The following is a 25000-nucleotide window of genomic DNA, read 5'->3' as shown; positions in this document are numbered from 1 at the left end:
AACTGGGGCTGAGAGAGGATGGGGGAAAAGAGGGGAGGAAAGGAGAAGGGGAACATGGAGGAGAGGAACAAACAGAAAGCTTATACCCTGGAGACAGTTGCACAGAGATCCTTTCTAAGCAGAACCCCTTCCCTGTCATTTCTGTGCTTCTATGCTGAGCCAGGCAAGTACACATGGAGAGAAGAGAAGGAGGGGGGAGGGGAGCGTGGGGGAGGGAGAAATACAGATAGGGAGTGGAGGACCAGACTGGTAGACCAGACCCCACTGTGCTGATAGACCAGACTGGTAGTCCCCCACTGGGCTGATATACCAGACTGGTAGACCAGATCCCACTGTGCTGATAGACCAGACTGGTAGACCAGATCCCACTGTGCTGATAGACCAGACTGGTAGACCAGATCCCACTGTGCTGATAGACCAGACTGGTAGACCAGACCCCACTGTGCTGATAGACCAGACTGGTAGTCCCCCACTGTGCTGATAGACCAGACTGGTAGTCCCCCACTGTGCTGATAGACCAGACTGGTAGACCAGACCCGACTGGGCTGATAGACCAGACTGGTAGACCAGACCCCACTGTGCTGATAGACCAGACTGGTAGACCAGATCCCACTGTGCTGATAGACCAGACTGGTAGAACAGACCCGACTGTGCTGATAGACCAGACTGGTAGACCAGATCCCACTGGGCTGATAGACAAGACTGGTAGACCAGACCCCCACTGGGCTGATAGACCAGACTGGTAGACCCCCACTGGGCTGATAGACCAGACTGGTAGACCAGACCCGACTGTGCTGATAGACCAGACTGGTAGACCAGATCTCCACTGGGCTGATAGACAAGACTGGTAGACCAGACCCCCACTGGGCTGATAGACCAGACTGGTAGACCCCCACTGGGCTGATAGACCAGACTGGTAGACCCCCACTGTGCTGATAGACCAGACTGGTAGACCAGACCCCCACTGGGCTGATAGACAAGACTGGTAGACCAGACCCCCACTGGGCTGATAGACCAGACTGGTAGACCCCCACTGGGCTGATATACCAGACTGGTAGACCCCCACTGTGCTGATAGACCAGACTGGTAGTCCCCCACTGGGCTGATATACCAGACTGGTAGACCCCCACTGGGCTGATAGACCAGACTGGTAGACCCCCACTGGGCTGATAGACCAGACTGGTAGACCCCCACTGTGCTGATAGACCAGACTGGTGGACCCCCACTGGGCTGATAGACCAGACTGGTAGTCCCCCACTGGGCTGATATACCAGACTGGTAGACCCCCACTGGGCTGATAGAACAGACTGGTAGACCAGACCCCCACTGTGCTGATAGACCAGACTGGTAGACCAGACCCGACTGTGCTGATAGACCAGACTGGTAGACCAGACCCCCACTGTGCTGATAGACCAGACTGGTAGACCAGACCCCCACTGGGCTGATAGACCAGACTGGTAGACCAGATCCCCACTGGGCTGATAGACAAGACTGGTAGACCAGACCCCACTGTGCTGATAGACCAGACTGGTAGACCAGATCCCCACTGGGCTGATAGACAAGACTGGTAGACCAGACCCCCACTGGGCTGATAGACCAGACTGGTAGACCAGATCCCCACTGGGCTGATAGACCAGACTGGTAGTCCCCCACTGGGCTGATAGACCAGACTGGTAGACCCCCACTGGGCTGATAGACCAGACTGGTAGTCCCCCACTGGACTGATATACCAGACTGGTAGACCCCCACTGGGCTGATAGAACAGACTGGTAGACCAGACCCCCACTGTGCTGATAGACCAGACTGGTAGACCAGACCCCCACTGTGCTGATAGACCAGGCTGGTAGACCAGATCCCCACTGGGCTGATAGACCAGACTGGTAGACCAGACCCCCACTGGGCTGATAGACAAGACCCCACTGTGCTAATAGACCAGACTGGTAGACCAGACCCCCACTGAAAGACTGCTCTCCTCTAATGCAGGAGCACCACTTTCACAAAGAGCGGTGTGGTGTATGTGTACGTGTCTGAGTGTGTGTGTGCAGGGTCAGAGGCAGCTGTACTCTCATGCTGTCTGCTGTAACTCTATAATGGAGGTGAATGGATGCCTGCAGGGTAATGATAGAGCACAGGTATACTGACAGACACTAGAATACTCTACTGTCCAACTACTGTACCCTCTCTCTCTCTCTCTCTCTCTCTCTCTCTCTCTCTCTCTCTCTCTCTCTCTCTCTCTCTCTCTCTCTCACTCTCTCTATCCCACTCTCTCTATCCCACTCTCTCTATCCCTCTATCTCTCTCTCTCTCTCTCTCTCTCTCTCTCTCTCTCTCTCTCTCTCTCTCTCTCTCTCTCTCTCTCTCTCTCTATTTCTCTCTCTCTCTGTCCCTCTCTCTCTCTCTCTCTGTCCCTCTCTCTCTCTCGCTCTCTCTCTCTCTCTCTCTCTCTCTCTCTCTCTCTCTCTCTCTCTCTCTCTATCTCTCTCTCTGTCTCTCTCTCTCTCTCTCTCTGTCTCTCTCTCTCTCTATCTCTCTCTCTGTCTCTCTCTCTCTCTCTCTGTCTCTCTCTCTCTCTCTCTCTCTGTCTCTCTCTCTCTCTCTCTCTCTCTCTCTCTCTATTTCTCTCTCTCTCTATCCCACTCTCTCTCTCTTTCAACTTCAATTAAGGAGCTTTATTGGGATGGGAAACATATGTTAACATTGCCAAAGCAAGTGGGATAGATAATAAACAAAAGTGAAATAAACAATATAAAATGAACAGTAAACATTACACTCACAAAAGTTCCAAAATAGTAAAGACATTACGAATGTCATATTATGTCTATGTACAGTGTTGTAACGATGTGCAAATAGTTACAGTACAAAAGGTAATTTAAAGATTCATACAATACATATACATACACTACCTGTCAAAGGTTTGGACACACCTACTCATTCAAGGGTTTTTCTTTATTTTTACTATTTTCTACATTTAAGAATAATAGTGAAGACATCAAAACTATGAAATAACACATATGGAATCATGTAGTAACCAAGAAAGTGTTAAACAAATCAAAATATATTTTATATTTGAGATTCTTCAAATAGCCACCCTTTGCCTTGATGACAGCTTTGCACACTCTTGGAATTTTCTCAATCATATTGCTGCTGTGATGGCACACTTTGGTATTTCACCCAATGGATATGGGAGTTTATCAAAATTGGATTTGTTTTAGAAATCGTTGTAGATATGTGTGATCTGAGGGAAATATGTGTCTCTAATATGGTCATACATTTGGCAGGAGGTTAGGAAGTGCAGCTCAGTATCCACCTCATTTTGTGGGCCGTGTGCACATAGCCTGTCTTCTCTTGAGAGCCAGGTCTGACTACGATGGCCTTTCTCAATAGCAAGGCTATGCTCACTGAGTCTGTACATAGTCAAAGCTTTCCTTAATTTTTGGTCAGTCACAGTGGTCAGGTATTCTGCCACTGTGTATTCTCTGTTTAGGGCCAAATAGCATTCTAGATTTTTTGTTAATTCTTCCAATGTGTCAAGTAATGATCTTTTTATTTTCTCATGATTTGGTTGGGTCTTTCTCTCGGCTCTCTCTCTCTCTCTCTCGCTCTCATAGTCTAGCTCTCTCTCTCTCATAGTCTAGCTCAGCAGCCTAATATATGGCATCTCATATTCTTGATGATGTGGCAGTGTAATAGAGAGAGTGTGGGCACACACACACACACACACACACACACACACACACACACACACACACACACACACACACACACACACACACACACACACACACACACACACACACACACACCTGGGGCTAGATCTCATCTCAGAAGTCAAACTGACCTGGGACTACCAGAGCATGTTTATCCTGGTGTATCTGAAAGTGTGTGTGTTCATGTGTGGGGTTTTAAACATGTTTACATGTGGGTGTCCATTTTAGTCATACAGGTTCAACCCTGGAGTTTCCCAGGGGTGTCAGTGTTCTCTTTAACCCCAGTAAGGTGCCCTGTCCGGGGGCTATTTCCTCCAGCTGCCCTTCCTCTGCCCAGAGATCTGGGTCTTTGTAGAGGACCAGGGTCCTTGTTCAAAGAGGCCATAGCAGCAGGGATCATGGCTGATGAGAGGCCCTTGTTAGTGGGGTTAAGGAGGTCAGATCACCCCTCCTCCTTCACCCCTGAACTTTCACCCCTGACCCCTTCTCCTCCTAAGCATCCTTTGTTTTTGATCTCAGAGTAGGTCTCCTCTTCATGACTGAACTACAGTAGCTGTTAGCATGTAGCTCTTAATGCTAGTCTTTTTCACCAGTAGTACTCCTCTGTGCTAATGTAATAAACTAATAATCGGGTCTTGGTTTGGCCAGACTATGACTGTGTGGTTGACTGGCTTCTTGGGAAAGAGAGGAGAGATATTATACTCATGGAGGCTGGGCTAGATTAGCCAGCACTATACTGGACTGGGTTAGGCTGATCTGATCCTAGATGTGTGCTTTACCTCCAGTGAGAAGGGTTGGGTTGGGCTAAGCCTAGCAGCTGGATCTGATAGATAGGCAGCCGTCTGTCTGTCTGTCTATCAGACCGTATGTATCTCCATTGGTTGTTTTAACTAGCTGATAGTCAAATCCCTTCCTGGTTAAAGATGAACGGCCCTCTAGAGCTGCCTGACTGTTATCTCTGCACTGGCCAGGGCACACAGGAGCCAAGAGGATTTACTCTGTCAGTGTGTGTGTGTGTGTGTTTGTGCGTTTGTGTGTAATCTGCATTCCATGCAGCAAGAGGGCAGAACAGGGTGTGTGTGTGTGTTGATTTTTTTCGGTGTGTCTGTGCAGTTGTTTGTTAGTGATCAGCTTTTCTCACAGCAGGACGATACAACAGTCTGTTTACTGTATGTCAGTTAGCCATTGGGTGTGTGTGTGTGTGTGTGTGTGTGTGTGTGTGTGTGTGTGTGTGTGTGTGTGTGTGTGTGTGTGTGTGTGTGTGTGTGTGTGTGTGTGTGTGTGTGTGCGTGCGTGCGTGCGTGCGTGCGTGCGTGCTCCTGTGTGTGTGTGTGTTTGGTATTCATCTGATTTCATTCTGAAAGCTTTGTTATGTTTTCCTCGGGGCAGGAAAGCCTAGAAAGGGTTAAGTTTACTGAAGGCCCTGGGTGACGTTTAACTGAGCCCTTCAAGCCCTTTTACAGAACTGGAGTAAAGTTACTGAGAACAGAGCGATTAAACCCCTACTGAAATACCCAGTGTCATATTATTGACAAGTGTTTTGACCATAGAAATATGATTAATAGAACAGGCTTCTCCATTCAAGTCAGTGATAGCATAATGCGTGGCCATTGCGAGTGAGCCCATAGGAGCGAAGCAGGAAGTAAAACCAGGAAGTGTATCCATCAGTCTCTGCTGTGTTAGTTGAATCATCTCAACTGACATTACAAAAAATACATTCCATTGTATGAGTCACATTGAATGAACATTCTACATTACCATGGAAATGATTGCCTCACAATACCAGGCAGCGTATGAGTTTACCAGTACAATTGCAGGGTAAGAGGTTCCAAGCCCATTATATTAAATATATTTCTATAGTATTGACACCACAAACATATAGACCAATGATGATTCAATAACGATGTATTGAACTGGTCTTCCGCCTAACTGGTTCCATATGTGTTCTCTCCATGTGAAACTTCTGTTCTGTCAAGCTGACGTCAGCCATAACCCAGTGGTCTGCCTCTGGTCTTCAGGGTACTACTGTATGTGGAGCACACTGCTCACTATAGAACTGCTGCTGTAGAGCTGAGGACTCCCTCTGCATGTCACTATGATGCACCTCCATCTGCTGGCCAAAGACAGTATAACAGCCAGGAAGAACATGCTCTCCCAGCCTTCTGAGAACCACTAGACCTGTTGCAATGTGTGGCGTGTGGTGATGACACATGTCTGGTGTTTACGGAGAAGTAGGACTCACTACCATGGAAAACACTGTCCTCATGACTCATGATGTGTCCTTATGACCGATACTGTTTACTGTGGATGATCTAGACAACTTGTGTCAGTGAAGAGTAGGTCTACATTGTCTTGAGTATTTCACCGAACTCAGCAGTAGGCCTTAGTTTCTACAGTTGTCATTGAACTGTTCAGACAGGTACATTTAGAATGTGTAGTATGGGGGTGGTTAGTTGTGTGTCTCCTGGTTATCTTATCATTATGACAGCTGTGTTGTGTCCTGTAATCCGCTTCATAAGGATTGTCTGGGTTAATCCTGTTTCATAGTGTGTGTGTGTGTGTGTGTGTGTGTGTGTGTGTGTGTGTGTGTGTGTGTGTGTGTGTGCGTGTGCGTGTGCGTGCGCGTGCGCGTGCGTGCGTGCGTGCGTGGTCGTGGCCCTACTGCTGTGTCTCTCTCAGCAGGGTGCTGTGCTGAAGGCTGATGGGAAAATGACCCTCACCAAATCCCCCCTGATTCTTTCTCTCTTCCTCTTTTTCTTCCTCTTTCCTCTCTGTACCACACTCTCTCCATTTCAGGCACAGGAACACTGACATCCATTGATCCACTCCTTCACAAACTAGGGGCTATCTATCTGTCACACACACACACACACACACACACACACACACACACACACACACACACACACACACACACACACACACACACACACACACACACACACACACACACACACACACACACACACACACACACACACACAGTCTCCTACCTTCACAGTCCTCACACCAACACGACTGCATTGATCTTCCTCTCAACCTGTTCAGAAACCTCCTCTCTTCATCCACTACGGTCTCACTGCGTGTCAGACACTCTCTCACTACTTTAGCGTCAGTTAGCTACATGGGGTAGCTAGACGTTTCCTCTGTGGTCACTGATACATGGTGAGGCTGTTTCTTCAGCCTCCTCTACGTAAGGCTGAAAACAGCCAAGTATATCCACATCGGACTTTGTAAACACATTGTGGGCCTGTTACAATACATTGATCATGGCAGATTTAACGAATATCCACTTTGTCAGATCAGATTTGTTGAATGTGCACCGAACGGTCTGTGTTCCATTGACCCCTTTACTACATCTATGCTGATGGCCTGTAGAATGGTGTAATACTGCCACCTGCCACCAGAGAGCGATAACACAGAGACACAGGGCTACATTAGTGCTGTTCTCTCATCATCACAGAACACAGTGTGTGGTTGGGGAGTGTGGTTGTTCACACATAGCTTCTAGTGAAAAACCACATTATAACAGGCTTGTCACTTCTCTAAAATCATTTAGAGGTTATGGGTGAGGCTAAAGAGAGAGAGAGGGGAAGAGACGAAGAGACGAGAAGGTAGCTCTGTGTTTTCTCAGAAGAGACAGTTCGTGGGTTTTAGTGGCCCTTTGCACAATACTGGCCACCATGTTGCTTTTCTCATGACTTATCTCGCTCTCTATCTGTCTGTCTCTCTCCCTCTCTATTTCTTTTTGTCTTTCTAGTTCTATCTCTCTCTCTCTTGTTCTCTCTCTTTATCTTGTTCTTTCTCTTGTTCTCTCTCTTTCTCTCTGCCTCTCTCTGCCTCTCTCTCTTTCTCCTCCCTTCTCATTTGGTGAAAGGTAGCGAATGACCGAAGGAGGAAATTACTAAAGAAACTACTCATTCACATCCCAGCAATGACAGCCAGAGGAGGGACGGAGAGAGGGAAACCCACAGCTTTAACCTTTAACTGTCCAGCCCAGTCTAACCACAATTACACCCACTCTTTTGGGTTGTTATAATAGATAGATAGCTAGCTAGCGCCGGTATATAACAAGGTGTTCTTACTAGAGAAACTCTTAAATTTAAAACTGGCAATATCAGAGTCTCTGGTGTTGTATTGGTGGACATCTAATATAAGGACACACCTACTCATTCAAGGGTTTTTCTTTATTTTTACTATTTTCTACATTGTAGAATAATAGTGAAGACATCAACACTATGAAATAACACATATGGAATCATGTAGTAACCAAAAAAGTGTTCAACAAATTTCTGGGCTGGACAGTGAGTAGGTGTGTCTAAACTTTTGGCTGGTACTGTAATGGACCAGACCAAGTTGAGATAATATGACCCTTTTTCTCTGCAGATAGCCAGCCTAACTGATGAAAAGGCTCCCCCTCCAGATGAGTACGAGGGGGGAGTTTAAATACAACTGTCACCAGTTTGTTTTGGCTGCTCTGTAGCTTATTCTTTAGATGCCAGGTGTCACTATCAGATATTTGGAGGTGCGAGTTAGGAATGTAATATTTCGGTTTATCTTTGTGTAAACCTTTAAGGCCATAGTCTGACCAGTCAGGTACCTATCCAATTCACACTCAAGGTAGCGGACTGAAGTTTTTGGTGTAACCACTGAGTTGCCCACTTTGACACTAAAACCAACGGGTCCTTGCACGCTTTACTCTGGAACTAAATAAGATGGTTTCTGTTTTTCCAAGATGCAGAGAAAGTTGGTTATCTGAAAGCCATTTAGTGATATTGGATAACTCTACACTAAGGATCTCTTCTACTGAGGCTTTGTTCTTATGGGACACCAGCAGAGCAGAATCATCCACATACAACAACTAATTACGAGAGCAGGATGATTTCACATCATCAATGTACAGCAGGAAGAGAAGAGGGCCGATGATGCTCCCCTGTGGGACCCCACAGCTAATCCCCTTCACACCAGAATGTTTTCCATAAACATCCACCATTTGGTCTCTACCTGTTTAAATAGGATGTAACCCAGTCAATGGCCCTGCGGTTAAAAGTCAGTTAGAAACAATAGGCGTGTCAGTGGATTGGGACTTTCTAAAACCAGACTGTAGTTCATCTAAAATATTCTTCTTTCTTGTATATTTCAGCACTTCAGACAGCACACTCAAAATAGATACAGGTCTATAGTTGCCCTTGTCTGCTGTTATTTACTCTTAGTAATATTGCAAAATAGCAGTATTGTGTGCATACGTGTGTGTGTGTGTGGTATAAACCCCTCAACTGGCTCTGTGTGAGGTAACTGTAGTGTGTGTCTGCTCTTGGTTGGTGATAAAGAGGGCAGATCAAAGCTGTTTTCTCTCCCACTGGAAGCCAAGCTTTTGGATCTGAACATGAGCCTGGCTGTGTTTACTTAGTGTGTGTGTGTGTGTGTGTGTGTGTGTGTGTGTGTGTGTGTGTGTGTGTGTGTGTGTGTGTGTGTGTGTGTGTGTGTGTGTGTGTGTGTGTGTGTGTGTGTGTGTGTGTGTGTGTGTGTGTGTGTGTGTGTGTGTGTGTGTGTGTGTGTGTGTGTGTGTGTGTTAGCAGTCTAGCTGTGGGGGCAATGTCTCAGTAACACAGGCCAGAACAAGCTTCCACCTTAGCCTCCGGCATTATATATCTCCCTCCCTCCCTCTCTCTTTCTCTCTCTATCTTTCTCTCTTCTTTTTCTAACAGCCAGGGAGAGAGGGAGGAGGGAAGAAGGAGGAGGAGGGTGTCAGCGCCTCACATTTAACCCCCCCCCCCCCCCCCTCCTCTCTCTCTCCCCGACAGGGGGGTTAGATGTGACGACCGGGGCTGTGTGTAGAAGAAGAGGCAGCTGACACACACAGTCACCCCTCCCCTCTCCCCCACCCGCCCTCCTCCCTCTCTCCTCCCCTGCCCCTCCCGCGCTACCCTTGGCAGGGCATCTATGCCTCTGTTATCTACCAATGGCTCAGGAATTATAGGTTGAGAGGAGGAGGGGGGAGAAGGGAGGGAGAGGGGAGGGGGAAAGGTCATGTGACATCGCAGCAGCTGCTAGGCTAAGAATTTCTGTTTTCACTCAGCGAGAGAAAGAGGAGGGTAGAGCGAGAGAGAGAGAGAGAGAGAGAGAGGAGATAGGCAGAGTTGTGTGGTGTGCTGCTTCGTAAGATAAGCTCCAAACGGTCTTTGTGAGCGACCGAGTGAGCGTGCGCGAGAGACAGAAAGAAAAGGAGAGAGAGAGAAGCGACGGAGAGGAGGAAGAGAAGATGGTGTGTGTCTTGACTGTGTCTCTGTCTGTGTGCTGGGTTTGGCTGAAGATGCAGCGATGGGAGAACCAGGGAGCTCCAGTCCTTTGTGCAGTAAGGAGCCTCAACATCCGCCACCGCTTTCACTCTGCTACTCTGGAGGGGGGTCGAGACCCACCGATAGCCCTGTGTGTGTGTGTGCGTGTGTGTGTGCGTGTGCGTGTGCGTGTGCGTGTGTGTGTGTGTGTGTGTGTGTGTGTGTGTGTGTGTGTGTGTGTGTGTGTGTGTGTGTGTGTGTGTGTGTGAAGGAGGTGTGTGTGAAGGAGCGGTGTGTGTGAAGGAGGGGTGTGTGTGTGCTTTCAGCATGGCTGTGTTTCTTGAATATGTATGGTGTTTCTCTAGCGGTTGATTACCATCTTATTAGCTCCTGTGAAAAGTCCCTGCTTCACTGATAGAATGCTCTCTCTTTCTTTAAAGCCCTGAGGCTGTGTGTGTGTATCCGTGTGTGTGAAGGTGTGTGTTTGGAAGAAGAGGTGGGTGGAGCAGGGCTTTGCAGTCGTGACGAGGTCACAGCAGTGAGCTGAGCGGTTGCTGTGCCTGGCTGTCGATGTGCGTGTGCGTGCTTGGGTGTGTGCGCCTGGCTGTTGCTGTGTGTGAGTGTGTGTGTGGAAAGGGAGCTCATTGTTAATTTCATTATTAATTGTGTTGCTGGGGGTTCACAGGGAGTGCAGGGGGTGAATGGGAGGTTATGAGCAGGGCGGACCCAGAGGTGTTGCCACTCATTTTCTCTCCCGTTACACTCTGTGTCCCTGTGACCCACCAGTTCACTACTCCCCTGCCATCTTCTGTTCCACTCCAGCGCTCTCCCACTGACACACACACACTCCCTCGCACACTTAAACAACGACAGCCAGGCACACACACACACACACACACACACACACACACACACACACACACACACACACACACACACACACACACACACACACACACACACACACACACACACACACACACACACACACACACACACACACACACACACAGCACCCCTGTCCTCTCTCAGGGAGACATGGGGTTTTTAATAGACCTGTCCAGGCTCTGGGGTGGACCTATATATAACTCTACACATCTATTAGTGCTATTGACACTGTATGCTACTGTGAGTGTGTGAGTGTGTGTGACTGTATGAGTGTGTGAGTGTGTGTGTGTGTGTGTGTGTGTGTGTGTGTGTGTGTGTGTGTGTGTGTGTGTGTGTGTGTGTGTGTGTGTGTGTGTGTGTGTGTGTGTGTGTGTGTGTGTGTGTGCGTGGTTGTGTGAGGGTAGGTATGGTGTGTGTTTTGGCTACATTTGGGTGTAGAATTGTGATATTGATAAGACTGAGTGTGTGTAATGTGTATGTGTGTGTAATCAGATATGGTGTGTGGTAGTAATGTTGTAGTGTGTGCATGTGTGTGTGTAATCTCACTGCATCCCTACAGGCTGCTCTTTACTGTGACCCTACCATGACCTCTGACTCTGGGGACTTGTAGTTAATGGGGCCGTCGACTTGTGATGTGTGTTTGTTTGTGTAAAGAATGTGTGTGTTTATTTCATGTGTTTGCTCATGTAAGATGTGTGCATGCTTGTGTGTGTGTGTGTTCAGGGCGACGGCATGCCGCTCTCTGGCATTCAGGGATTCCACCGGCCCAGGAGCTGTCATCACAGTGTCCCCTTTCACCCCTTCACTGAGAAAGAGAGAAACAGGGAGGGAGGGAGAGAGAAACCCTCGATCCCCTATGTCCCCCACAGTGTGCTCGTAAATCTGACACGGAGAAAGACAAGAGAAAAACCTCCACTCACAGTCCAACAGGTCACTCAGCGGAGGGAGGGAGGGAGGGAGGGAGGGAGGGAGGGAGGGAGGGAGGGAGGGAGGGACTGGGGGACTGAGTGAGTGAGTGAGTATCACAAAGTGGCATGGACACCATAATAACATAAGGTGATGTGTAATGGTAATAGGAGTAGCTGTGTCCTGTACATAATGCTAAACTATAGAGCTGCGTCAACTATCCAGTTTGCTGATGGTGCTTTATCACTATAAACAATATGAAGACAATGTGGCAATGTAAACTCAGAGTAGATCACATGCTTTTCAGACTCTACACTGGATGTAGGACTATATAAGGCTTTATGATATTTATCTGTGATTCAACAACACACACACTCCCACACACACACACAGGCGCGCAAACACAAATGCACGCGAGCACACACACTCACACTACTGTAGATGGGTGAGTGTGTGTGTGAATCAGACTTGATGATAATAGTGGATTGAAGTGGAAATTGCTTGTAGCTGGTGTTCATCACTGTAGCAATCACCGCAATGACCATCATGACGTTAACATGGGGATGCTTAAGGGGATCTGGCATGTGTGTTACTTCTATCAGACTGTTCTGTCATGGTGTGTGTTACCTCTATCAGACTGTTCTGTCACGGTGTGTGTTACCTCTATCAGACTGTTCTGTCATGGTGTATGTTACCTCTATCAGACTGTTCTGTCATGGTGTGTGTTACCTCTATCAGACTGTTCTGTCATGGTGTGTGTTACCTCTATCAGACTGTTCTGTCATGGTGTATGTTACCTCTATCAGACTGTTCTGTCATGGTGTGTGTTACCTCTATCAGACTGTTCTCTCATGGTGTGTGTTACCTCTATCAGACTGTTCTGTCATGGTGTGTGTTACCTCTATCAGACTGTTCTCTCATGGTGTGTGTTACCTCTATCAGACTGTTCTGTCATGGTGTATGTTACCTCTATCAGACTGTTCTGTCATGGTGTATGTTACCTCTATCAGACTGTTCTCTCATGGTGTGTGTTACCTCTATCAGACTGTTCTGTCATGGTGTATGTTACCTCTATCAGACTGTTCTGTCATGGTGTGTGTTACCTCTATCAGACTGTTCTGTCATGGTGTGTGTTACCTCTATCAGACTGTTCTCTCATGGTGTGTTACCTCTATCAGACTGTTCTGTCATGGTGTGTGTTACCTCTATCAGACTGTTCTCTCATGGTGTGTGTTTGAAAGGTTTCTATTGGCCCTGTCTCAGTTGGAGCATGTTAAGTAGAGCTGCTGTGTGGGCTGAGGCAGACAGGCCGGACCTCTTGAGGTAGGGGTCACACACCATGTAACCTATAACCTTTAACCCCAGCTCCCCAGCCTAAGCCCAAAGCCCCCCTCCCCCAGCTAGACATACAGACACACAGACGGCACTGGGCTCTGGCTGACTCTCAGCTCTACTCACTACCGTGTGTGTCTGTGTTTATATATGTGTCTGTGTAACTATGTGTGTGTGTGTGTGTGTGTGTATGTAAGGTCTGGTGTGAGACAGACAGATAGCCCCCAGTGTGTGAGAGAGACTTTCCAGTGCACAGGTCTCAGTGTCACTGGGGGGGAGGGGTTCCATAGTGTCAGCTGTCTGAACCCTCAACTGATAAGTTGACCAATCACAGCATGAGTTAGTCTGACTCACAGACTGACTGACCCATCATCTACATCCACTTTGTAATTGCTTTATAAATGACATACATCAGTCTATTACGTCTATTAAAACCCTTTCTCTCCCTCTCTCTCCAGGCATGAGCCATGAGCCAAAGTCACCTTCCTTAGGAATGATATCCACGGCAACTCGCACCACGGCGACGGTCAGCCCCCTCACCCCATCGCCCCTTAACGGATCTATCGTAGCCAATGGGAGCCCGGCGGCCCAGTCCGCACACTCCGGATTCGCCGCCGCCCTCCGTAAACTGGCCAAACAGGCCGAGGATCCTCGAGGTAAGGACACCACACATGTGGACAGACAGAGTTATGATTAAGGAGTTTCTTAATGCCAGGTGTATTGTTATCAAGCCTATACAAGGTGTAGAAACGTTGGGTCATTTAACCTTTCTGAACCACCCATCCTGGATCCGGGATAATTGTCATCAGAAACGCTGACTAGCATAGCCTAGCCTAGCGCCACAGGTATATAATATAATTTCATGTAATCACAAGTGCAATATTGCAAAACACAGCTTAGCCTTTTGTTAATCCATCTGTCGTCTCAGATTTTGAAATTATGCTTTATAGTGAAAGCAATACAAGCGTTTGTGTAAGTTTATCGATCGCTCGACAAAACAATAAGTACACTTAGCATCAGGTAACTTGGTCATGAAAATCAGAAAAGCAATCAAATTAATCGTTTACCTTTGATGATCTTCGGATGTTTTCACTCACGAGACTCCCAGTTAGACAACAAATGTTCCTTTTGTTCCATAAAGATATTTTTTATATCCAAATACCAAACTAAATACCGTTAGTTTGATGCGTTATGCCCAGGAATCCACCGAGAAGAGCGGTCGCGACAACGCCGACAAAAATTCCAAATGATATCCATAATGTCCACAGAAACATGCCAAACGTTTTTTATAATCCTTCCTCAGGGTGTTTTTCAAATATCTATTTGATAATATATCAACCGGGACAGTTGGCTTTTCACGAGGACCGGGAGTATCAATGGCTGCCTTTCTCTTTTGCGCACAACTCACTCTGAGAGCCCCCACCTATCCACTTACGCAATGTGGTCATTCATGCTCATTCTTCAAAATAAAAGCCTGAAACTATGTCTAAAGGCTGTTGACACCTTGGGGAAGACATAGAAAAAGAAGTCTGGTTGATATCCCTTTATATGGGCAATAGGGATGCATAGGAACAGAGAGGTTTCAAGAACAGGGGCACTTCCTGATTGGATTTTCCTCAGGTTTTAGCCTGCAATATCAGTTCTGTTTAACTCACAGACAAAAAAAATACAGTTTTGGAAACTTCCGAGTGTTTTCTATCCTAATCTGATTATATGCATATTCTAGTTTCGGGGGCTGAGAAATAGGCAGTTTTAAATGGGTACGTGTTTTTAGCCAAAAACAAAAATATCGCCCCCTAGTCTTAAAGCCATTTTACAACCAGCTCTTGTCAGAAATACCTCTTACCCCTATGAACTAACCATCCCCTCTTCTTACCCTCCTCTCACTCCTTCCTTCCTCACTGAGGCGCTAAGCTCATTCAAAAACTGTCTGTCCTCCTGGACCCTAACCTCTAACCCCTGACCCCTGTAGCCTAACCCCTCAGAACCCTCCGATGTCTCAGAGGTTCCTCTGCTGGGGCCGTCCGTGTGTGTCGTGTTTAGCTGCTAATAGCAGTGGAGTGATATTCACACTAGATTGAATTATGCAGCCTCCCCTAGGAGAGCAGGACACAGAACAGCCGTTCTAGCTGACCCATTTAAGCTCCAGCTCTCTCTCTGTGTGTGTGTGTGTGTGTGTGTGTGTGTGTGTGTGTGTGTGTGTGTGTGTGTGTGTGTGTGTGTGTGTGTGTGTGTGTGTGTGTGTGTGTGTGTGTGTGTGTGTGTGTGTGTGTGTGTGTGTGTGTGTGTGTGTGTGTGTGTGTGTGTGTGTGTGTGCACTTGCGTCCATGTGTATGTGTGAATGACATTGCATGTTTGTGTCGCCTCCTCTCCTCACAGAGAGCAAACACACACACACACACACACACACCACTGTGTTGTTCAGTTTATTGGGCCCTGCTATCCCACTGGTCTAACCTGACTGTGAAGTAGTCATTGTGTGGTGTGGTGAGCAGTTGACAAGGACTGCTTTTAGAATTGGTCGTGGAGGGATCATATGATGCAGCTGTAACACACTGACCCACTCTCCTCTCAGACTCACTACACAGTAGAACATAGGATGTTTCTTACAGTCATTTCTCAATAAACACTGAATCAATAGAATACTTGTCTTTTTCTCACTACCCTTTGGACCTCCTACAGGTTCCTATCAGTCAGACATACAGCTCATGGTTTGATTGTGACTTGTTGATATTTGTTTCTGGTTTGGATATTAGATATTGCTGTGTGCTACAGACAGTTGGATGTTGTTTGTTCAGTTGTTGGTTGTTGTCTGGACAGGGTCAGACTTAGGTCACAGATGGACAAGGCTGCTATTCTCCCGTGTAAACACACACACACACACACGCTATTCTCTAGGCTTTGGGCAGCAGCTCATTGAGGCCTTTCTGGTAGATGGTGTGTGAAACAGTGGCTCAACCATGGTGTGTGTGTCTATGAGGTGTAATCTTCCCCAGGACAGAGACTCTGGCTGGCCCACATACACTGGAGCTGATCTTCACTGGCCCCCTAAGACACACACACATACGCTGCTGGGACCCTCCAGGGGAACGGAGACAGACTGCTGAGAGTCCCCTGAGTAGGGCTGGCAGGGGTCCTGTTTGGGTGTGTGTGAGTGCTTGTGTGTAAGTGTGTGTCTGTTTGTGTGTGTATATCTGGCTGTCTGCCCCAGCTCCAGTGAGCCCCAGCGGCCCCAGTCATCCGGCCCGGGTCAGGCTCTCTTAATCAGGCTGTGTGTTTGAGAGAGGTCCCCTCCTCCCTGGCTCTCCCTGGCTGCCTGGCTCCCCTGCAGATCACACCAGGGACCAAACACCACTGATTTATTACTCTGAGAAAGAAACAGAGACAGAGCTCACAACCCCAATCTCTCCCTCTCTCTCACACACTCACCCTCTCAATCTCATTCTCTTCCTCCATTGTTTCTCACCTTCCCCTTCTCTCTTCCCCTCTCCCTCTCCGTCTCTCCCTCTCACACACTCCCTCATCTATCTCACTACATCTCTCTCTCACTGTCACTTGCACACAATCTCTTTTCTCACCTCTCGCTCTCTCTCTCTCTCCCTTTCTTGCACACATAGTGTTTGTCTCATTGTCTCATCTCTCTCTATCAACCAGGTGTGTGTGTGTGTGCATGTGTACATGTGCGTATGTATGTTGCTATTTCAACCTAGCTGGGCCAGTCGTCAGATAGTCTGAGGGAGGTACAGAAACACACACACGGAGACTATGATTAAACCTAGGCATGTTTTAAAACAGAGCAGAAAAGTCCCTCTGTTATATTGGGCCTGTCTGTGTGCAGTCTGCCTGGCGTAGGTAGAGACACAGTGTGTGTGAGTCATGCTCCACAGCTCCAGAGGAACAGGCCAGTCATGGGGCCGATGCTGCCCACGTTAGGAGTGCCGTCGCTGGGGTGGGCGGGCTGGAGTGTGGGCTTCCTCCGGAACTCCAGCCACTTTGCTGTCTCCAAAGATATTTATAGACAAGCCCTCATACACAGAAACACTGACGCCGACACTGACACACACACACAAACACACACTCACACAGAAAGCGTCCACAGTGCTTTCCTGGCATGTTGTAGCCTCCTAGCAGTGTGTGTATCCTACTGCACAGTGTGTTCCTGTGTGTTGTACTGGACAGTGTGTTCCTGTGTGTTCTACTGCACAGTGTGTTCCTGTGTGTCCTACTGCACAGTGTGTTCCTGTGTATCCTACTGCACAGTGTGTTCCTGTGTATCCTACTGAACAGTGTGTTCCTGTGTGTTCTACTGAACAGTGTGTTCCTGTGTGTCCTACTGGACACTGTGTTCCTGTGTGTCCTACTGCACAGTGTGTTCCTGTGTGTTCTACTGAACAGTGTGTTCCTGTGTGTCCTACTGAACAGTGTGTTCCTGTGTGTCCTAATGCACAGTGTGTTCCTGTGTCCTACTGCACAGTGTGTTCCTGTGTGTCCTACTGCACAGTGTGTTCCTGTGTCTCCTACTGGACAGTGTGTTCCTGTGTATCCTACTGCACAGTGTGTTCCTGTGTATCTTACTGCACAGTGTGTTCCTCTGTGTCCTACTGCACAGTGTGTTCCTGTGTGTCCTACTGGACAGTGTGTTCCTGTGTGTCCTACTGCACAGTCTGTTCCTGTGTGTCCTACTGGACAGTGTGTTCCTGGGTGTCCTACTGGACAGTGTGTTCCTGTGTATCCTACTGCACAGTGTGTTCCTGTGTGTCCTACTGCACAGTGTGTTCCTGTGTGTCCTACTGCACAGTGTGTTCCTGTGTGTCCTACTACACAGTGTGTTCCTGTGTATCCTACTGGACAGTGTGTTCCTGTGTGTCCTACTGGACAGTGTGTTCCTGTGTGTTCTACTGCACAGTGTGTTCCTGTGTGTCCTACTGCACAGTGTGTTCCTGTGTATCCTACTGCACAGTGTGTTCCTGTGTGTCCTACTGGACAGTGTGTTCCTGTGTATCCTACTGGACAGTGTGTTCCTGTGTATCCTACTGCACAGTGTGTTCCTGTGTATCCTACTGCACAGTGTGTTCCTGTGTGTCCGACTGCACAGTGTGTTCTTGTGTGTCCTACTGCACAGTGTGTTTATGTGTCCTACTGCACAGTGTGTTCCTGTGTGTCCTACTGCACAGTGTGTTCCTGTGTGTCCTACTGCACAGTGTGTTCCTCTGTGTCCTACTGCACAGTGTGTTCCTGTGTGTCCTACTGCACAGTGTGTTTATGTGTCCTACTGCACAGTGTGTTTATGTGTCCTACTGCACAGTGTGTCCCTGTGTGTCCTACTGCACAGTGTGTTCCTCTGTGTCCTACTGCACAGTGTGTTCCTGTGTGTCCTACTGCACAGTGTGTTCCTGTGTGTCCTACTGCACAGTGTGTTCCTGTGTGTCCTACTGCACAGTGTGTTCCTCTGTGTCCTACTGCACAGTGTGTTCCTCTGTGTCCTACTGCACAGTGTGTTTCTGTGTGTCCTACTGCACAATGTGTTCCTGTGTGTCCTACTGCACAGTGTGTTCCTGTGTGTCCTACTGCACAGTGTGTTCCTGTGTGTCCTACTGCACAGTGTGTTCCTGTGTGTCCGACTGCACAGTGTGTTCCTGTGTGTCCTACTGCACAGTGTGTTTATGTGTCCTACTGCACAGTGTGTTCCTGTGTGTCCTACTGCACAGTGTGTTCCTGTGTGTCCTACTGCACAGTGTGTTCCTCTGTGTCCTACTGCACAGTGTGTTCCTGTGTGTCCTACTGCACAGTGTGTTTATGTGTCCTACTGCACAGTGTGTTTATGTGTCCTACTGCACAGTGTGTCCCTGTGTGTCCTACTGCACAGTGTGTTCCTCTGTGTCCTACTGCACAGTGTGTTCCTGTGTGTCCTACTGCACAGTGTGTTCCTGTGTGTCCTACTGCACAGTGTGTTCCTCTGTGTCCTACTGCACAGTGTGTTCCTCTGTGTCCTACTGCACAGTGTGTTCCTGTGTGTCCTACTGCACAATGTGTTCCTGTGTGTCCTACTGCACAGTGTGTTCCTGTGTGTCCTACTGCACAGTGTGTTCCTGTGTGTCCTACTGCACAGTGTGTCCCTGTGTGTCCTACTGCACAGTGTGTTCCTGTGTGTCCTACTGCACAGTGTGTTCCTGTGTGTCCTACTGCACAGTGTGTTCCTGTGTGTCCTACTGAACAGTGTGTTCCTGTGTATCCTACTGCACAGTGTGTTCCTGTGTGTCCTACTGCACAGTGTGTTCCTGTGTGTCCTAGGGCACAGTGTGTTCCTGTGTGTCCTACTGCACAGTGTGTTCCTGTGTGTCCTACTGCACAGTGTGTTCCTGTGTCCTACTGCACAGTGTGTTCCTGTGTGTCCTACTGCACAGTGTGTTCCTGTGTGTCCTACTGCACAGTGTGTTCCTGTGTGTCCTACTGAACAGTGTGTTCCTGTGTATCCTACTGCACAGTGTGTTCCTCTGTGTCCTGCTGCACAGTGTGTTCCTGTGTGTCCTACTGCACAGTGTGTTCCTGTGTATCCTACTGAACAGTGTGTTCCTCTGTGTCCCTCTCTGTCCCTCTGTCCGTTGTTACTGTTGTGTATGCGGAGCATGAACCAGTCTCCTAAGCCTAAAGGATGTTGTTTGTTTTGTTGTGCTGGTGTCATTGCCACTAGCTAGCTATCACCCTGATTTTAAAACCCTGACACGTCCTCTGTGTTTTCATCTGTATACACGCACACACACACTCGTACACAGTAACACACACATACAGTAACACACACATACATACGCTCACACACACACTCCCGTCTGATGAGTAGCTCTGTGTACTGAGTCTCATGCTGAAGAGGGGAGGTGATGGATAATGAGTATTGCAGAGTAAAGGACACACACCTCGTGTCAGAGAGGCAGGCTTGCTAGTATCTGATTAATTAGGCAGATCTAGGCTTAATCCTTTCTCCAGTTTCCTCATACATACACACAGGCTGGCTGACTGGCTGGCTGACTGCCTGGCTGGCTGGCTGACTGGCTGACTGGCTGGGCTGAACTCGCTGTAGCATTACACTACCTACCTACAGTACCTAGCTAGACCACCTGAGGAAAAGCGATGGGGAGGGAGGGATGGAAGGAGGATTGGGGGAGGGAGAAAAAGGACAGAGGAAAAAGATTTAGAAGAGAGAGGGTTTATGGAGTGATGGAAGGAGTGGGTAGAGGGATACAGAGAGATTGAATGTGTTACCGTGTGTGTGTGTGCGTGTGTGCGTGCGTGCGTGTTTGGCCGGGGGCTACCCTTGTTTCTGGGAGCCCAGAGCATGCTGGGACAGCAGGGCAGTGTGTCTCTGACCCCTCCATCTGGAGCCTGGAACGCACACACACAGACACACCATCTATCCACACCCAGAGTGTGTGTGTGTGTGTGTGTGTGTGTGTGTGTGTGTGTGTGTGTGTGTGTGTGTGTGTGTGTGTGTGTGTGTGTGTGTGTGTGTGTGTGTGTGTGTGTGTGTGTGTGTGTGTGTGTGTGTGTGTGTGTGTGTGTGTGTGTGTGTGTGTGTGTGTGTGCTCAGAGGTAGAACTCTCCAGGCTCTGTTTGTCCCTGAAACACTCACGCACAAACAAGCTCTCTCTATATATCTCTCTCTCTCCAGTATTTTATTCCTCCATATATCTGTGTCTCTTCTTCTAGGTAAACATACTAACAATAGCTCATACACAGTTCATCCAGTTCTCCTCCAGAAACTATCCTACTGCTCTCTCTCTCTCCATCTCTCTCAGTCTTACTTCCCCTCTCTGGGAAAATAACACACACCACACTCTTAGAAAAAAGGGTTCCAAAATGGTTTTTCGTCTGTCCCCATGTTGAACCCTCTACATGGAAACCACGAGGGTTCTACCTGGAACCAAAAAGTGTTCTCCCATGGGGACAGCCGACTAACCCTTTTAGGTTCTAGATAGCACCTTTTTTCTAAGGGTGCACACACACACCCTTGAAACACACACTCCCTGATGCAGATTAGGTGCTTTGTGCTGTGTTGCGGTGTGTGGCTCAGGCTGTGTGTGTGTGTGACACGGCGGGTGTGTGTGTGAGGCAGGGTTTGTGTGTGTGTGGCTGGGGGATGGTATGGCATATGGAGGAAGGGTTGGCTCGGCGCTGCTATGCACACCAGGTGTGAAATGGACTGTTTAATTAAGTGCTGATGTTGTTCTAATGCAGGGAGGGAGGTAGGGAGGGAGGGAGGTAGGGGGGAGGGAGGAAGAGAGGTAGGGGGGGGGGGTGGAGGGAGGGATGGTGGGAGGAAGGGGAGGAGGCGAAGAACAGCGTGTCGCTAGCTGTCAGGGCTATGTCTGGGGGTGTGTTGGGGGCTGTGGAGGAGAGAGGGAGGTTGGGGCTTTGGATAGGGCCAGGGAGGGAACATGAGATTTGGGGCTTTGGATAGGGCCAGGGAGGGAACATGAGATTTGGGGCTTTGGATAGGGCCAGGGAGGGAACATGAGATTTGGGGCTTTGGATAGGGCCAGGGAGGGAACATGAGATTTGGGGCTTTGGATAGGGCCAGGGAGGGAACATGAGATTTGGGGCTTTGGATAGGGCCAGGGAGGGAACATGAGATTTGGGGCTTGAAGGGCACAGTCGGTTGGACTGTAGCTGGCAAGATCAAGGTTGTGGGTTCAATTCTCGCATGGTCACTTTCCCTGAACGTTTGTGTTAAGCCCCCTTGGATAAAAGCAGCAGGTCAACAAGTATATTGTTCTGTTTCTTTGATGGGATTAGAGGTGGAAGGATACGGTGCTGGGACAGAGAGAACTTAACCTGGGGCTGTGTGGAGCTTTGTGTGTGCGTGCGTATGTGCGTGCATGTACGTGCGTGCATATGTGCTTTTGGGCATGTGTGATTATGTGTGTACGTGCGTATGCGCCCGTGTATGTGTCTGTGTGTACCTCTCTCTCAGTTAGGGTCAGCTTGGGCGGTCATGCATGGAGGCAGTCTGGGAGAGAGGGACTGGTAGTGGGGCAGCGATGGAGAGAGAGGGACTGGTAGTGGGGCAGCGATGGGGAGAGAGGGACTGGTAGTGGGGCAGCGATGGAGAGAGAGGGACTGGTAGTGGGGCAGCGATGGGGAGAGAGGGACTGGTAGTGGGGCAGCGATGGGGAGAGAGGGACTGGTAGTGGGGCAGCGATGGAGAGAGAGGGACTGGTAGTGGGGCAGCGATGGAGAGAGAGGGACTGGTAGTGGGGCAGCGATGGAGAGAGAGGGACTGGTAGTGGGGCAGCGATGGAGAGAGAGGGACTGGTAGTGGGGCAGCGATGGAGAGAGAGGGACTGGTAGTGGGGCAGCGATGGGGAGAGAGGGACTGGTAGTGGGGCAGCGATGGAGAGAGAGGGACTGGTAGTGGGGCAGCGATGGAGAGAGAGGGACTGGTAGTGGGGCAGCGATGGAGAGAGAGGGACTGGTAGTGGGGCAGCGATGGAGAGAGAGGGACTGGTAGTGGGGCAGCGATGGAGAGAGAGGGACTGGTAGTGGGGCAGCGATGGAGAGAGGGACTGGTAGTGGGGCAGCGATGGGGAGAGAGGGACTGGCAGTGGGGCAGCGATGGAGAGAGTGGGACTGGTAGTGGGGCAGCGATGGAGAGAGAGGGACTGGTAGTGGGGCAGCGATGGAGAGAGAGGGACTGGTAGTGGGGCAGCGATGGAGAGAGAGGGACTGGTAGTGGGGCAGCGATGGAGAGAGAGGGACTGGTAGTGGGGCAGCGATGGAGAGAGGGACTGGTAGTTGGGCAGCGATGGGGAGAGAGGGACTGGTAGTGGGGCAGCGATGGAGAGAGAGGGACTGGTAGTGGGGCAGCGATGGAGAGAGAGGGACTGGTAGTGGGGCAGCGATGGAGAGAGAGGGACTGGTAGTGGGGCAGCGATGGAGAGAGAGGGACTGGTAGTGGGGCAGCGATGGAGAGAGAGGGACTGGTAGTGGGGCAGCGATGGGGAGAGAGGGACTGGTAGTGGGGCAGCGATGGAGAGAGAGGGACTGGTAGTGGGGCAGCGATGGAGAGAGAGGGACTGGTAGTGGGGCAGCGATGGAGAGAGAGGGACTGGTAGTGGGGCAGCGATGGAGAGAGAGGGACTGGTAGTGGGGCAGCGATGGAGAGAGAGGGACTGGTAGTGGGGCAGCGATGGGGAGAGAGGGACTGGTAGTGGGGCAGCGATGGAGAGAGAAGCTACACATTAATCACACACACACACGTTTGCCCACACAGACATACACTCAATCACACTCACATACACCACACACACATACAGTGCATTTGGAAAGTATTCAGACCCCTTGACTTTTTCCACATTTTGTTATATTACAGCCTTATTCTAAAATTGATTAAATCATTTTTCCCTCATCAATCTACACACAATACCCCATAATGACAAAAATAAAACATTTTTTTAGATATTTTTGCTAATATATTAAAAATAAAAAACTGAAATATCACGTAAACATAAGTATTCAGACACTTTACTGGGTACTTTGTTGAAACACCTTTGGCAGCGATTACAGCCTTGAGTCTTCTTGAGTATGACACAACAAGTTTGGCACACCTGTATTTGTGGAGTTTCTCCCATTCTTCTCTGCAGATCCTCTCAAGCTCTGTCAGGTTGGATGGGGAGCGTTGCTGCACCACTATTTTCAACCTGTCTCGGCGCTCTACAGACAATTCCTTCAACCTCTCGGCTTGGTTTTTTGCTCTGACATGCACTGTCAACTGTGGGACCTTATATAGACAGGTGTGTGCCTTTCCAAATCATGTCCAATCAATTGAATTTACCACAAGTGGAATCCAATCAAGTAGAAACATCAAGGATGATCAATAGAAACAGGATGCACCTGATCTCAATTTAGAGTCTCATAACAAAGGGTCTGAATACTTATGTAAAGAAGGTATTTCTGTTAATAAATTTGCAAACATTTCTTAAACCCTGTTTTCGCTTTGTCATTATGGGGTATTATGCGTAGATTGATCAGGAAACATTTTTATTTAATTCATTTTAGAATAAGGCTGTAACGTAAAAAATGTGTAAAAAGTCTGAATCCTTTCTGAATGCGCTGTACATACACAAGCAGGGACAGACACAAAGCACTCTTTCTCTCCCTCGCTCACACTTTCTCTCTCTCTGTCTCTCTGAAGTGTAGGAGCAGAGCGTGGAGCCACAGCTTGGCCTGCAGTCTCTTATCCACCATTAGAGGGCAGAGGACTAGCATGTTGTTCTTACTGTATGTCCTAACAGTACCAGTAGGGGACTGGCTTCATCTCCTCACCCCCTTTCTTTTAATGTCTGACTGATCTGAAAGAACTGGACTGGTGTCTAGTCCATTCTTCTTTCACCTATCCTTTGTGATTTGATCAGTGCAGAAGGAGAGGACAGGAGAAAGGGGAAAGGAAGCCTGTTCAGACTATCGAGATACATCCATAATGCCCAGGGCTGGGTTTGAAACCAGGACACTCCCTTCTCTCCTCTCAGCCTCAGTGTGAGCATGTGTGGCGACACGTCAGTGAATAGATGAAGGCTGGATCTGCATATGGCAGCATGACACTAGTTTAGGGCCACTCAGATGGCCTGCATATCATTTCTGTCCCATCTGCTCAGTGATGGACTGACTTCCTGTCAACTAGCACTGCCACCACAAGAGGAGTGAGGAAGGGGGAGTGACAGGAAAAGACTGGAGGGGAGTTGTATTTACTAGAACGAGGGAGAGAGGGTAGTTTAGACTTTAGGAGGTGCTGGAAATCTAAGATTAAGCACACACACACACACACACACACACACCACCCTTCTCGGGCTGTTAAGCATTAAGGGCCAATTCCCTTTCTCCTTAACTGTCTGTAACTGT

The 25000-nt window shown here is 48.7% G+C and overlaps 1 protein-coding gene across 1 annotated transcript in view; it reads left to right on the top strand.

The window, feature by feature from the left end:
• The window catches only part of LOC129845409 (uncharacterized), a 145373-nt gene that overhangs the window by 95533 nt on the left and 24840 nt on the right, over positions 1-25000 (top strand). The window contains exon 2 of the mRNA XM_055913327.1: positions 13570-13767. Within this exon, the coding sequence (XP_055769302.1) occupies positions 13570-13767 (198 nt within the window). The remainder of the gene's footprint in view (positions 1-13569; positions 13768-25000) is intronic.

Source organism: Salvelinus fontinalis, unplaced genomic scaffold (assembly GCF_029448725.1).
Source record: "Salvelinus fontinalis isolate EN_2023a unplaced genomic scaffold, ASM2944872v1 scaffold_0299, whole genome shotgun sequence".
Classification (NCBI taxonomy): Eukaryota; Metazoa; Chordata; class Actinopteri; order Salmoniformes; family Salmonidae; genus Salvelinus; species Salvelinus fontinalis.
Note: the sequence above shows the minus strand (reverse complement) of the source record. Positions and strands in the feature narration are given on the sequence as shown.